At 50.6% G+C, this 13,027-nt stretch overlaps 2 protein-coding genes across 7 annotated transcripts; one reads left to right on the plus strand and one right to left on the minus strand.

Annotated features, from left to right (window-relative positions):
- Window positions 1-182: 182 nt before the first annotated feature.
- Window positions 183-7,336, minus strand: DNAJC14 (DnaJ heat shock protein family (Hsp40) member C14). Of its 3 annotated transcripts, none has more exons than XM_027071529.2 (7): window positions 7,197-7,336; window positions 5,278-6,743; window positions 2,646-2,752; window positions 2,319-2,438; window positions 1,547-1,707; window positions 1,362-1,464; window positions 183-1,161 (listed from the first exon to the last, which is right to left on the minus strand). In XM_027071529.2, the coding sequence occupies exons 2-7, from the start codon at window positions 6,685-6,687 to the stop codon at window positions 951-953; spliced, it is 2,112 nt and encodes a 703-aa protein (XP_026927330.1). In that variant the 5' UTR covers window positions 6,688-6,743; window positions 7,197-7,336; the 3' UTR covers window positions 183-950. The 3 variants fall into 3 exon arrangements, with proteins under 3 accessions (XP_026927330.1, XP_053082329.1, XP_014940607.1); XM_053226354.1 differs by lacking the exon at window positions 7,197-7,336 and adding an exon at window positions 7,001-7,186; XM_015085121.3 differs by lacking the exon at window positions 7,197-7,336 and adding an exon at window positions 6,840-7,186.
- A 1,031-nt stretch (window positions 7,337-8,367) lies between these two features.
- LOC106986925 (transmembrane protein 198-like) lies at window positions 8,368-13,019 on the plus strand. 4 transcript variants are annotated; one of them, XM_053226355.1, is made up of 5 exons: window positions 8,368-8,773; window positions 9,783-10,042; window positions 10,637-11,218; window positions 11,632-11,792; window positions 11,914-13,019. In XM_053226355.1, the coding sequence occupies exons 2-5, from the start codon at window positions 9,868-9,870 to the stop codon at window positions 12,049-12,051; spliced, it is 1,056 nt and encodes a 351-aa protein (XP_053082330.1). In that variant the 5' UTR covers window positions 8,368-8,773; window positions 9,783-9,867; the 3' UTR covers window positions 12,052-13,019. The 4 variants fall into 4 exon arrangements, with proteins under 4 accessions (XP_053082330.1, XP_014940634.2, XP_053082331.1 ...); XM_015085148.3 differs by having other exon boundaries at window positions 11,635-11,792; XM_053226356.1 differs by lacking the exon at window positions 9,783-10,042.
- Window positions 13,020-13,027: the final 8 nt, after the last annotated feature.

Below are 13,027 nucleotides of genomic sequence, written 5' to 3' on the forward strand. Positions count from 1 at the left end.
CTCATAAGACTGGGGAAGAAACAATAGTAACTTTCTGTATAAAACTTCTCTAAGGTATTTTTTTTTTTATCCCCTCTCCCTTGGTCCAGTAGGAGATGCCCTTCACTCTCAGCTAAGAGTAGGAAAAGGATTCTCAAGTGAGAAAAAGGGCTCCACTATATGGGCAAAGAAGAAAGGGAAGATACAGGTTGCCAGTTATATATTTATAGAAAGATAATCCCCTGGCTTTAAATAGATATGTACATACAAATATGAACAAACTTAAAAAAATACAAACCCTTGGATCATAAAGGGGCTGCTGGGAGCCCCTTTTTCCTTCCCTCTCACCCAAGGGCAGAGGGCATGAGTCTGCTTTTTAAAAATTATCAGTTTTGGCCATCCCTGCAGCAACAAGCATGAAGTTGGGTGATTACCCACAAGGTGAATGTCAGGAAAAATGTAGAGTTCCCACTCTTTGAATTCTATGTATAATCTCCTATAATTAGGGCTACATGCTTTCTTGTTCTGTCTTTTAACTAGTATGTTGGGGTAAAGGAGGGGGCTCCCTCCTGAAATGGGTCAGGAAATCAGATAGACTTACAGTTTTAAAAGAGGGGGGGAAGTGTCATCTGCTGTAGAAGCAAAAGACAAAGGAATACAGACCCCAGGGAAATACCCAGTTCCCATGCTACCATGGGAGATACTGTCCAGCCCAGATCCAGGCTCTAGGTTCTTTGCTCTAGCCACCCCCTATTTCTTTGGTATTGTCTAAAGACAAGTTTCAGTTCCTAGGTGCTGGTGGAGGAGGGAGAGTGGTTCTGGGGCTTCCTACAGGTACTGAGTGAACAATTTGAACTTAAAATTTTCCCTTTTTTCAATATTTAAAAATAAACAAATCAAAACTCCATCCTGTGCTATACACAGCCCTTTTGACTCCCTGACATTGATCTGAGGAAAGAAGAGAAGGGGTGTCATCGTTGGAAGGGCCTCCTCACTTTCTTCCGCCGCTTCGGTTTGGCTTCTCCCTTGGGTACTGTGCTGTTGGGCTTAGAGGCTGCAGTGGCCCCAGGGCCAGGCTGAGGAGCTGCAAAGAAGTTCCCATTGGACATCTGGCCTGGGGGTACTTGAAAGATCCGGCTCAAGAAATCCTGAAGGTCTGCAGGAGGGGCTTCTGGGGCTGCTCTGAGGGGACAATAGAAGACATAACGAGGCAAGAAATACTGAGTTATATTGTTACCTGTTTATACCTAAGTTAAAGACATACTAAGTCAGTTGCCAGACTTCTTAAGGGTGAGACATCTAGGTGTCCTAAACGGCATGTCGTCTGAAATCATACTCAGAACTAGAATAGCAGGTAGATTGTTGAAAGAAATAACACTTACCTCTGCCGCCCACTGGTGCCTGGAATCCGAGAACCAAATGAGATGTGATAGGGGACTCTATGAGTATCTGGGGAGATTCCCACACGCTGGCATCCAGCCCACTCTGCAAGCATGAGAAATAATTAGCCAAAACATTATAGTTTTGAGCGTACATAAGCCCATATTTCTAGAGAACAGAAGTATACCTGTGATGTCATACACCTTTCCATCCATTAGCGCAAAATAGGTGATCTTGAGGCCTAACATGCTTGACTCTGCCCAAAAGTCTCCTTCCTCAGCAGGATGCAGTCTATTACACTCAGCACAGTATCTGGCACTTTTAGGTTCCCGGTCCATTTCAAACCTCCTACAACCCAACACAACAACAAAAATTCCTTAATTTGTCAAGCCTACGGTGTTGCTATAGTATCATCATTATGATCACTTCTCAGCCTTTTGGCTAAGATCAAGTGTATAGTATTTTTTTGTTGTTGTTTATTTTTGAGAGACAGAGACAGAATGCGAGTGGATTAGGGGCAGAGAGAGGGAGACACAGAATCCGAAGCAGGCTCCAGGCTCTCAGCTGTCAGCACAGAGCCCGACGCAGGGCTCGAACCCACAAACTGTGAGATCATGACCTGAGCCAAAGTCGGACGCTCAACCGACTGAGCCACCCAGGCACCCCTAATATCCTCGTTATTAACAAAGATGGCTGAAAGATCTAAAATTATCTCCACTCAGTTGTTACATATGCCTACAAACACCCTTACCCTCAGCCTTCTATATTAAATCTAAAAATAACTTTTTTTTTTATTGCTAATTCAAATCCCCAATCTCCTGATACGATGGCAAAAGCAGAAACCTCAGGGTCTTTTTACTCATCATCTATATCCCCCAACTACCAGAAATACTCACAAGGAGGTCTTTGGCTACCCAATCCCTAAGTTGTGGCTGTCCCATTCCTGTCCTATTTCATACCTATGCTTTCCCTGGCATCGGCTGCACATCATAGTGTTCATTGCCTCTTTGAGGTCATCCTGCAGCTTGGACAGAAACTCATTCACCGACCGGCTCAGCTCATTCTCTGCCATTCGTTTCCTAAGAGAAGAAAGCCTTTGTAAATGAGAGGGTATTGAGCAAGGGACAAAGGGAGATGAATCTTTTAGCCTCTTGAGGCTCCTGGCCAGCGAGAAAGATAAGCAACCCCAATTCCCTCCACCTCAGAGAGCCTCCTCCAGCCACAAGTCCAGGGACCTCTACTACTGAAGATTACTCATTTACCCCACTTTCCTATTTCCCACTTACATTTCATATTCCTTCCGCCTTTCAGGATTGCTGACAATGTCCCAAGCTGCCCGCAAAACCTTGAAGGCCTCCTCGGCCCGGGGATGATGATTTTTGTCAGGATGAACCTACCAAGACAAAGATTTCCTCACAAATCCGTTCCAACTCTCTCCCCATCTTAGGTCAAAATAACCTCATATCAAAGTGTTCTCTTTGACCACCCTTTTGGAGAGTCAATACACCTAGATAAGTAATTGCTCTAGCTCTGCAAATAGTTTCAGGATCAAGACCCAGGTCTGTCACTATTAGCTATATGACCTAGAATATTGTATCTATCACGGATTATTGGGAGTATCGAATGAGAATACACATGATGTACATAGTACAGAATTTGGCATTAGGGTGATCCACCATCTCAGTGTGCTTGGGATTGTCCCAATTTTAGCACTGAAAGTTCATGTCTCAGGAAACCCTCAATCCCAGGCAAACAGGGATGTATACGCTACCTGGTATACATATACTAAGCCCTCACATTTTAGCTTTATCATCAATCATAAAGAATTCCAAGGATATTATATCCTCAAACTCATTCTTTTTTAACTAGAAAATTCTCATATATACTTCCTACAACAGTTTGCCTTTCTGTCCCAGAAATGAAATATAGCATATTGTGATCCTCACAGGCCTTTTACCCACTTTTCAACCTTTTCTCTAGGACAAATAGTATCCTTACTTCCTACAGCTTCTTGATTGTTCCCATCCTTATTTTCCAAAGGTACAGAATAAAGCTAGTCTCCTGATGATGCCAAATAAATAGAATGCTGCTAAATCTCCCACATATCCAAGCTTACAGAACAGCCTTTTAGTCATGGTCACTCTGGGCCTAATAAGGGCAGTGAGAGGTTCCATAAAAGAAGCCCACAGACACTGGCCCAGAACAAGGAAGAATTCTTACATGTGTTACAGGTGTGTTGAAGATTGGGGGACTTAACTCCATCTCTACTCCAAGAAAATAAGTTGAAAATGAAAAATTTTGTGACAATATTTCCCAAGAGAGGATTATCTGCTAAAAGACATGAAAGTGAGGGGCGCCTGGGTGGCTCAGTGGGTTGGGTTGGGTTGGGTTGGGTTGGGTTGGGTTGGTTTGGGTTGGGTTGAGTGGCCAACTCTTGATTTTGGCTCAGGTCATGATCTCGTTGTCGTGGGATCCAGCCCCATGAGCCTGCTTAGGATTCTCTCTCTGCCCCTCTCCTGCTTGTGTGTGCTCTCTCCCTCAAAAAATAAAAATAAACTTAAAAAAAAAGAAAGATATGAAAGGGAGAAAAGAGCTCTACTACTAGTATCTAACTGAGTATAAGCTGTTGTTCCCCACTCTTAAGAATATGCCCCCGTCTATCCACTAAGGGGCATGAATTTCCCACCAAACTAATTTAGTCCTCTGCTAAGTTACACACCTGGTATATTACTGTGTCTTGAATAGTTAATGGACACCTTGGTTACTCATTCCTATTTGGTGTCATGCAATCATTGAGGTGATTTACACACCATGATTTTTTACCAGTCCAGTTCCATACACTCAAATAGGCCCCAATGGAATTTACACACATTACTTAATATTCATAATATAGTTTAACTTACAGTAAATAGCAATAATCATCACATCTAAAAATAATTACCTAATATCTACTAATAGCAATTTGATTGCATGCTCGTGTTAAACCATTTCCCTGAAGCATATGGGGCATCACAACTGCCATCTGTACCATGCCCTCTTATCAACAAAAGCAACCCTATCTTGGGGTGCCTGGCCAGCTCAGTCATTAAGGCAACTGTGACTCTTGATCCCAGGGTTGTGGGTTCAAGCCCCAAGTTGGGTGTAGAGATTACTTAAGGCTCGCTCAGTCAATTAAGCATCAGACTCTTGGTTTCAGTTCAGGTCATATGATCTCACAGTTGGTGAGATCAAGCCCCGCATTGGGCTCTGTACCAGCAGTGTGGAGCCTGCTTGGGATTCGCTCTCCCCCTCTCTCTCTGCCCCTCCCCTGCTCACACTCTAAATAAACATTAAAAAATAATTAAAAAAAAAACCAGACAACTGTATCTTCACGTATGACATACATATGCACACGCCTCTCTATGGTTTATGCTCTGTTCTCTTTCCTTTTCCCACTCTACATTGCTGGTCCTGAAATACGTTTTCTTTCACCTGGTCCTGGAATAATCACATGCATTTCCTGAACTTTCCCACTCTAAGTCCACATTTGCCTCTCTGGGACAGATAGCTGGATTTCCCCATGTTCAAAAAACCCTCTTTTGTTCAAGGTAGAGGAATTGACAGGCTATCTGACTAGGCCTTTTCTCCACCCTAGTTAGAGGGACTTCACCTGGAAATTCCAGGGTGAGTGGTCCAACATTGAACCACTAGGTTCATTTCTTTTTATTAAGAATCTCATGACAAAAAACTTAAAATGAAGGGAAAGTCAGATCCCATAGTGAAGGGGAAAAAGTATGACTGTTTCCTAAGAATTAAAGTTACTCCAGCTTCAAGTTGACTTTTTACTCTGCCTTCTCTTTATTCTACTCTCCCTAAAATTGGAATAGAAAATAAAATTTAACAAAAGAGGAAAAGGAAACAGAAGGGAAGAATACTCACCATCACTGCCAGCTGCCTATAGGCCTTCTTCAGTTCAGTATCTGATGCTGTGGCTTCAACCCCCAACACATGGAAAGGGTTTAACTCATCCTCAGGAACCCCAGCCATGGTCAAGAGTCGAGCCACTTCTTCTTCAGGCTGGCAGTAGCGACCACCAGCTATAGGTGCATTCCCCTGCCTGTCAGTCCTTGGCTTGACCCAAGGCAACTCCAGCCAACCCCACTGAAACATTTTTACCAACTGTTGCCATGGCCTGCTATCTCTCAGCAGAATCAGGCAACGCTGCAGGGTGGGAAAATCCAGCCAAGAAAAGAGCCAAGTGGCTTTACCCCTCCAGCCTAACCTGTCACCCAGTCCCACCAGAAACCGCCAGCCCAACTGTAGACAGCCCAACAAGAGGGCCAGAGCCAAGAGGAGCAAAGCACCCAGTAGCCTAAGAAAACGGGTTAATAGCCCTGCCCCATAGCAACATCCTTGGCTCATAAATTGGAACATCACCTGGGCCCAGCCCCCCAGCCGCCCTGCCCAGATTCCCACCCAGACTCGAAAAAGGTCCAGATCACTGCCTTTCAGCTGCCTGCATGCATAGATGAGATGGCCACAAGTTTCCACATACTCTCCCACCAATACCAGCAGTTCAATCAGCCACCAGAAGCCTGCCTGTCCAAGCTGACACAGTTCCTCTGCTCCCCATAATCCCAGGCCTCTGCGCTTATCTGCTTGACTTCGTTTCCGGCCCAGCCTATGTCGGCCAGGGGACCTGGGATCTCTGCGTCCACCTTCCCGAGTATCCTCCTTGGCTGGAATGCGGTGCCGCTGTCTCCGAGGTGGTTTCTTTCCACTGGGCACACGTGAAAAATCACTGGGGAACTTAAGAGGTTCCTCATCATCATATTCCTCTTCCAACTCTTCATCTTCCCCCAAAACTGGAGAGGTACAATGGTGGCAAAAGTTGCTAGAAGAGCTATCTCCTCCCTCAGAGTAAGGCCCTTCAGGGATTCCAGGGGTTCCCTGGCAGTTGCAAGCAGATGGAATGGAAAGAAAAGAAGGGTTCCCATCCTCCTGGTACCCAGCCTCATTCTCTCTTGAGAGTTCCTGGTCCACTCCTGACTCTTCCTCTGAAGATGCCTCACTCTGATCAGGGTCCTCTCCATCCCTAGGGGGTCCTGGACCCCTTGGGGGGCCATGGCTTGGATCCGACCAGTGGGCTGGGTTTGGGGGCTGTGTGTACTTAGGACTAGAGTGCTCTGTGAGGCAGCGGGTACCATTAGAAGCAGGCCTCGCTGAGTCCCTGAGTCCTGAGAATGAAAGTATTTCAGGGTCCACAGAGGATCCTAAAGTCCTGAGGGAGGCGCCACCACTGTGGTGGGCTCCACACAACCCTCTTTCTCCGGGGTGCTTCTGGGCCATGACCCCGGGGCTTCCTGAGGATTTTAGGTCACAGCCATCATGATAAGTTCTGAGGCCTGTAACAAAGGTATTAAGGTGGAGGATGATCAAGTATAGGACACAAAGAGAGGGGCTAAATTATCTTCAATTGGGGATACAGTTAATGCACCCACCTCCCTTGTTTTCTCAGATTCTTCTGGAGCGTTCGTTGTCCCCAGCAATAAGCAAATACTCCATTAACCACAACCATGCTCCCTCCCCTCCTCCAAATCCCCTTAGTTTTTCTTCTTCCCCCAGAAAGCTACAAACCAAAATCTGGGAAAGAGGGAGGTACCGTAAAGGGTGTGGTCCTAGGGTCACTCGTGGGGGAAAAAGGGAAAGACGACCGGAAAGGGGTGCCGCAGGCTGCCCGAAAGGGTGGGGGACCGCGCGGCTCTTAAGAAAAACCTGGGGGACCGAGCTTAGGGTTGCAGCTGAGAAAGACATCCAGGAAACCCTTGGGCTGGGTGTAGGGGGTAAAGGTAACGTACCGGAAGAGCGGCGGTAACTCCTCCCCCTCCAGCAGCTGGGCCTAGGGCCAGGGGGAGCTACGAGAGCAGCTCCCCCGGCTCCGCCTCCCGCTCACGCTCTGCTTCCGCCTTCCGTCCCCGCCGTGGCCACCGACCTACGGTTACTTCCACTTCCGGGGTCACCAGGGAAGAGACGGGAAGGAAACGAAAAGGCGGTTGGCGGAGGCGCGAGCCAGTCCAGCAAGCGCTGAGTCAAATCGGAGGAGGCGGTCCTAGGGAACACTGGCCCCTCCCCTTAAAGGGCTCTCTGCTGCCGCCCTCCGAGTGCTGGAGTCCTATCCCCGCTGGCTGCACCGCTGGTGGGCGCTGCAGCTGTGCCTGCGGACTGGGGGCAGATTTTTCAGGGTTCCTCTGGCTGTATTCTTGGGCTTTGTAGAGACTGGGAGATAGAGGATAGCCACCGAGCCACAGTCTGTTTCCTTTGCAGACAAAACCAGGGAGCGTAGAGGAGCCACCGCCCCGATCCTTTCCCTGCTGCCTGTAGCGAGGACAGAGGACCTTTTGTATCATGCGGAGGTGGAGCGGCGGGGAGGACGCCCCGGGCTAGCCCCCACCCTGGCCTCCCTGCACTGCCCCTTCTTTCCCAGCAATCTTCGGCCTCCCCAGCGCCAGACCCAGCTGGCGAACTGCCCGGTATAACTACAGCTCCCACGGCCCAGACCCACCCCTCAGGACGCAGCTCCCAGGCACGGTCACGGAGCGGTTCCAGGCGACCAGGAACGTAGCTCCGCCGGGCTCAGGACCCGAGCGGAGTGCCAAAAAACACTGCACTCATCTGCATGCTGCTTTGCGTCTCATTTGCATACCGAGCTGCTCTCGGTCGACGTCGACACGCGCCCCCGCCCCCACGCAGACCAGACTTGGGTCCCCTCTCTGTCGGTCCCCTCCTCTGCACACGCCTCTCTCGTTAGTCCCCCTTCCAGAGCCCGTCTTGCTCCGCAAGTTTTTCCGCCTATGAGCCCCTCGCCGGCGCCCCCAGTCCTGTAAAAGCCCCTTCCCCGTGTCCCCGTCTCGACCACCAGGTTCTCCAGAAGACAATACTCCAATTCTCTGGGAAGTGGAAGAAACCAAGCCGGGACTAGGGGGGCGCTGGGACCCCCGTTGGGGCTTTGAGAGCTTCTAATTGTCGAGTAATCGCCTAAGTATTCAGAGACATTTTCTTCAACTTCGTGTGGTGCCCCCAAACCCTTCCCTGCTATGGTTGCGGGGGTCTCTGGTCCCAGCTTAGATCAGTGGGCAAACTGGGTCCCCCCACACATAGGGAAAAGAGTTGGAGGGGCCCGCCCCGTGATGTCACCCCCACTCCCCCACCCTCACACACACACCCTGTCCCCTTCCTCCACCCCCTAGGCTGATTGCATTTAGCTCTCAGGGCTTGGGCTACGACTTGCAAGAGTTTAGGGGGGCAACGAACAGAGTGGCCCTGGGGGTGCCCACGCCCGACAGCCGCCCCGACGCCTAGGACCTCCGGGCAAGGATGCAGCAGGGGGGTTAGGGAAGCACTTCTACCCCCTCCTCTCCTGAGTCCTGGCAGGGTGGTGAGTAGTTAACACTCCTTCCCCAACCCTCTCCTTATTTAGGGTCCCTAGACTTCCAAGCGGATTGAGGTGAGGAGCCCCAGGGATTCCCCACGCCAACCCTCCAGCCTGTTAGGACCTTGATGTCCAAAAGAAGACAGATGAAAGTGCCTGCATCCACCCTACCCCACTCCCACAGTGCTCCCCAAACCAGCCCTTCCTTGGTGTTCTCCTTTCAGGAACTGAATTCAAACCCCACTGGCAACCCTGACACCCCTGGGGAAAGGGGGGGGGGGGAGGAAAAGTCCCATCAGTGTCCTGAGGGGAGGAGCAAGAGGCTACCAGGATGTGAGATGTCTGCGGGCAAGGTGCCTGCTTAGTCCAAGAGGGACCATGGGAATTGGACTGTGGCCGGATACCCCTTCCCCCAACTTAACTCCATCTACCTATGAAGCGGAGGCTTCAGAACCTTGACAAAGTGCGGGAACTGTCTCTGGTTCCTTGTCCCAAACTTTTTTGATATGCTTCTTTTTACGTCTTCCTTCCCTGGGGTTGGAGCAGCTGTCCAGAGACCCCACTATGACTCATTCTCTCCTGTTTCTCCTCCTCCCCCCCCAGGATTAACCCCACCTTTCCCAGTCCGGTAGGGTCGTATTGAGTTCCAGCTGCAGATTGGGCAAGCTTTGTTTTTAGCTCGAACAGGCGGCTGAACCTTCAGTTCCCAGTCCCACTAATGCCCCTGGGCCCCTCCTTCCACCCACTTAGGACTTCTGACTCTTCCCACCCTGGAAAGCTAGGGAACAATGTCTCATTACCTTATGAGATTTTAGTTTAAGTTTCACTTAGTGTCCTTGTTTCAGAGGTTAGTAAAGAGACAGCCAGCTCCCCTTGACCCACTCCTGTAGATTTTTTCAGTTACCCCAGCAAGTCCATGCTCCCTCCTGAAATGGGCCTTTCTTCATAAGAAATAGGGGTACAGAATCCTCAAGATTCATGGGCACCTAAGTTCCTGCCCCCTACCCCCTTGCAGGTTTCCCAACCCCCTCAAGACATTCATGGATGGATGAGAGGAGCTGACACTGACCTTCCCCTCTGTGATCACCTTTTCTTCGGCCATGGAGGAAGCCTTGCTGCCCCTGGCCATGACCTCTGACCCCAGGCCCTTTAATCAACAACTCCCAGAGCCTCCAGACCCAAGATGTGTCTTGGAACCCCAGGACAATCCTGAACTGGCACCCGCCCTGGTGTGTGCTCTTTGCTGCTGCTTTGGAATCATCTACTGCTGCTTCGGTGAGGGCAGGGCCAGGATTCTGGGGGGCAGCTGCCCAAGACTCTCACTCTCAAGGATGATGGGAACTTTCTTCTTTGCTCCTAGGCCACCTCTACTCCTCTATTAGGGGATGCCTACTTTCAGTGTAGCCCCTGCTGCTCTTGCCAGCTCTTCTTGTCCACCCCCCCCCACACACACACATCCATGCCCCCTGACTCTGACCCCTGGCAACTATCACTTGCTTCACCCTTCCCTCCTACCTCAAAACTCCATTCCCACATTATCCTCCATGATTCTTCAACCCTTCCCCAATAACCTGAATCAGCCTGTGCTGATTCCTTCTGCCATCCCTGGAAGGACTAAACCTCTTTTCTATAGCTATTTCCCTCAACATATCCATCTTTCCTCCTAATTTTTCCTCCCACCCCTCACAGGTTTTGAAAGGTCCCTGCCCTCCCTGAGATGATCCCTTTTTACCCCTTGCCTTGTGGTCCCTGGGTTGCTGCTCCTGTCTTCTGCTCCTCGTTAGCCACTCCTCTCCCTTGTAATTCATCAGAGCCATCCGTGTAGATGCCCCCTTTCTGTCTCTCAGTGCCTCCTGCCTCCCTTCCCAGGCTACCGCTGCTTTAAGGCAGTAATGTTTCTCTCGGGCCTGCTGTCAGGAGCTCTGGTGATCTTCCTGCTGTGCCACAAGGAACGAGTGCTAGAGACACAGCTGAGCCTGGAGGTGAGCGCGGGCATTGCGCTGGGCATCGGACTCCTCTGTGGCCTGGTCACCATGTTGGTTCGCAGCGTTGGGCTCTTCCTGACTGGTCTCCTGCTAGGCCTAACCCTGGGTGCCGGGGCCCTGCTGGGCACAGAGCCCATCTACCAACCACCTTCAGCCTGGGTGCCAGCTGGGGGGCTGGTGGGGCTGGCACTGCTGGGAGCCCTGCTCACGCTTCGGTGGCCACGTCCATTCACAGTTCTGGGCACGGCCCTGCTGGGTGCTGCGGTGCTGGTGGCCTGTGCTGACTACTTCCTAGAGGGGCTGGCACTGGGCAGTCGGCTGGGCCAACGCTTGCAGGCACTTCCAGCCTTGCCTCCTCTCTGCTGGTATAGCTGGGTCTTGCTGGGCACCTGGCCAGCCCTGGGGGCCCTTGGGGCCCTGGCCCAGTGGAAGCTCATGGATGAGGAACATGGAGGCCACGCCAATGGTGAGTTAGTGCCATGGTACAGAAGCAGCTAACCTGTGCCCATGTCCCCAGTTCCCAGACTTGATGGGGGGAAGAGGGGGGAAGTGTCTAAGGTGAATGGGGCAGGGCATCGAAAGAAAGTTAGAGTTGGAGGAACCAACGGTCTGGGTGAGAATGAGGAAAAATTGTCAGAGGGAATAAGGAGGAGTTAGTTACTGGGGACCGTTACAGAAGGAAAGGAATATCTCAGGGAAGTCCAGAAGGAAAGTGTAGGAGGATTCCAAAGAAGAGTTTCTTTTAGAATAACCAGGGGAAAGATGAGGTTTGAGAGACCCAGAACAGGAAGAACAAATGGGTTTCTGTAGAGGGTGAGTGTGTTTAGGGGTGGGATTTAGGGTCTAAAGAGGCCTGAGTCTGTATTGCCCCCTCCCAAGCAGTGGTCTTGAGCCACCAGCGAAGGCATCTTCAACTCCTTCGGATCCGCCAGCAAGAGGCCAAGTGGCACCGAACATCCCCTGGGGTGGGGCTCTGTGAGGGCAGTTACCGGCGCCAGCTCCCCCACAACGGCCGGAGCCCTGCTGATAGTCTGGCTCCTGTGAGTGAGGGGAGGGGCACACCTGGGGATGGGGCAGAGGGCACTCAGGGATGGTCAGGGTGGGAGGGGGGGCTCTGACCTAGGCCCTTCCTTCTGCCTTCTCTGCCCTGTGCCTCTCCAGAGTTATCTCCAGAGCCTTCGAGAGCGCCAACTGGGACCAGGCACCCGGGCCACAGCCCCCCACACCGTCCTGGACTTGGATTCTGACTGTGGTTCCACTGTACCCCTCACCACACCTTCTGGTTCCACCCATACCTGAGCCTAAACCTCCACTGAGGCTTCCACCCCAGCAAGAGCCTGGGAACACCCAAATGTGCAAGGCCTGAGCCCACAGGACACACACACAAACTTCCTCACCTCTCAGATTGGGGATAGAATCTGTACTCCAACCCAGACCAACCCTGTAGGGATATGTTTCAGGGACAGGTAAAGGAGAATCTTGTGGGGAGGGGAGAAGAATGGAAGTAGGAGAACCTACCTCTTCCAAAAATAGAGGTGCCCTGGTCCCTAAAGTAACTGACTTTCTAATTCCCTTTAAACCAAGGAGAGCCCTTACCCAAATAGCCTTTTATATACTTGCCTTGGTGTGCCTCACAATGGTAAAATAAGGAGTTTTGTTGTTTTAGGACCTATTGAAAATCAGGAAGCCCACTAAAGCACTTGATAGCTTTTTGATGGGGAGAAGGACACAGAGGAACTCTAGGATCACCTAATCCCTAGGCCTCTCTCATTAAAAGGTAGTTGGCTTCCTGGTTAGCCTTTACTCCCGAGTCCCATAGGCTCAAGCCTCCTTCTCCTACCTCAGTTGGAAGTACTGTCCTCCATGGTGCTTCCTTTTCCCTCCTTAATGTAGGGAAGACGATGGGGCAATGTATGGAACAGCACCTGCCTCCCCCAAAAGCTGGCTATTTGCCCCAAGGAGAAAGCATTGGCCCACATGCCAGAGTCTTGCCCTTTTGCCCAAAGTAGCCTGGTCTTCAAGGCTGCACAGGAGACAAGTGCCTTCTCTGCTTCTCATTGTAGGTGATGCTAATCTCCTTAACTAGAACTTTGTCCCACCCACTAACCCATTCTAACTCTCCCTCCTCTGATTCTCCCGCTCAAAGTCTGTTCCCTGGTTCCCCAGACAGCATGAAGGAAGATATATTCCTCCCCTGGGCAACAAAGCTAGGATGGGAGGGAAGAAGAATTTGGGAGCACGTGAATAAAATGGCATTGAACACTGAACCAGGGAG

The sequence above is a fragment of the Acinonyx jubatus genome, chromosome B4 (genome assembly GCF_027475565.1).
Source record: "Acinonyx jubatus isolate Ajub_Pintada_27869175 chromosome B4, VMU_Ajub_asm_v1.0, whole genome shotgun sequence".
In the NCBI taxonomy this organism is placed as follows: domain Eukaryota; kingdom Metazoa; phylum Chordata; class Mammalia; order Carnivora; family Felidae; genus Acinonyx; species Acinonyx jubatus.

What these genes read in the sequence shown, in the direction of transcription:
- LOC106986925 (XM_053226355.1), top strand. Translation starts at nt 9,868, where the DNA reads ATGGAGGAAGCCTTGCTGCCCCTGGCCATGACCTCTGACCCCAGGCCC. An exon ending in AATCATCTACTGCTGCTTCG is followed by an intron (nt 10,043 to 10,636) that starts GTGAGGGCAGGG and finishes CTCCCTTCCCAG; the next exon opens with GCTACCGCTGCTTTAAGGCA. An exon ending in CTGCTGATAGTCTGGCTCCT is followed by an intron (nt 11,793 to 11,913) that starts GTGAGTGAGGGG and finishes GTGCCTCTCCAG; the next exon opens with AGTTATCTCCAGAGCCTTCG.
- DNAJC14 (XM_027071529.2), bottom strand. Translation starts at nt 6,687, where the DNA reads ATGGCCCAGAAGCACCCCGGAGAAAGAGGGTTGTGTGGAGCCCACCAC. An exon ending in ATAGGCAGCTGGCAGTGATG is followed by an intron (nt 2,753 to 5,277) that starts GTGAGTATTCTT and finishes TTGTCTTGGTAG; the next exon opens with GTTCATCCTGACAAAAATCA. An exon ending in AAAGGTGTATGACATCACAG is followed by an intron (nt 1,465 to 1,546) that starts GTATACTTCTGT and finishes TCATGCTTGCAG; the next exon opens with AGTGGGCTGGATGCCAGCGT.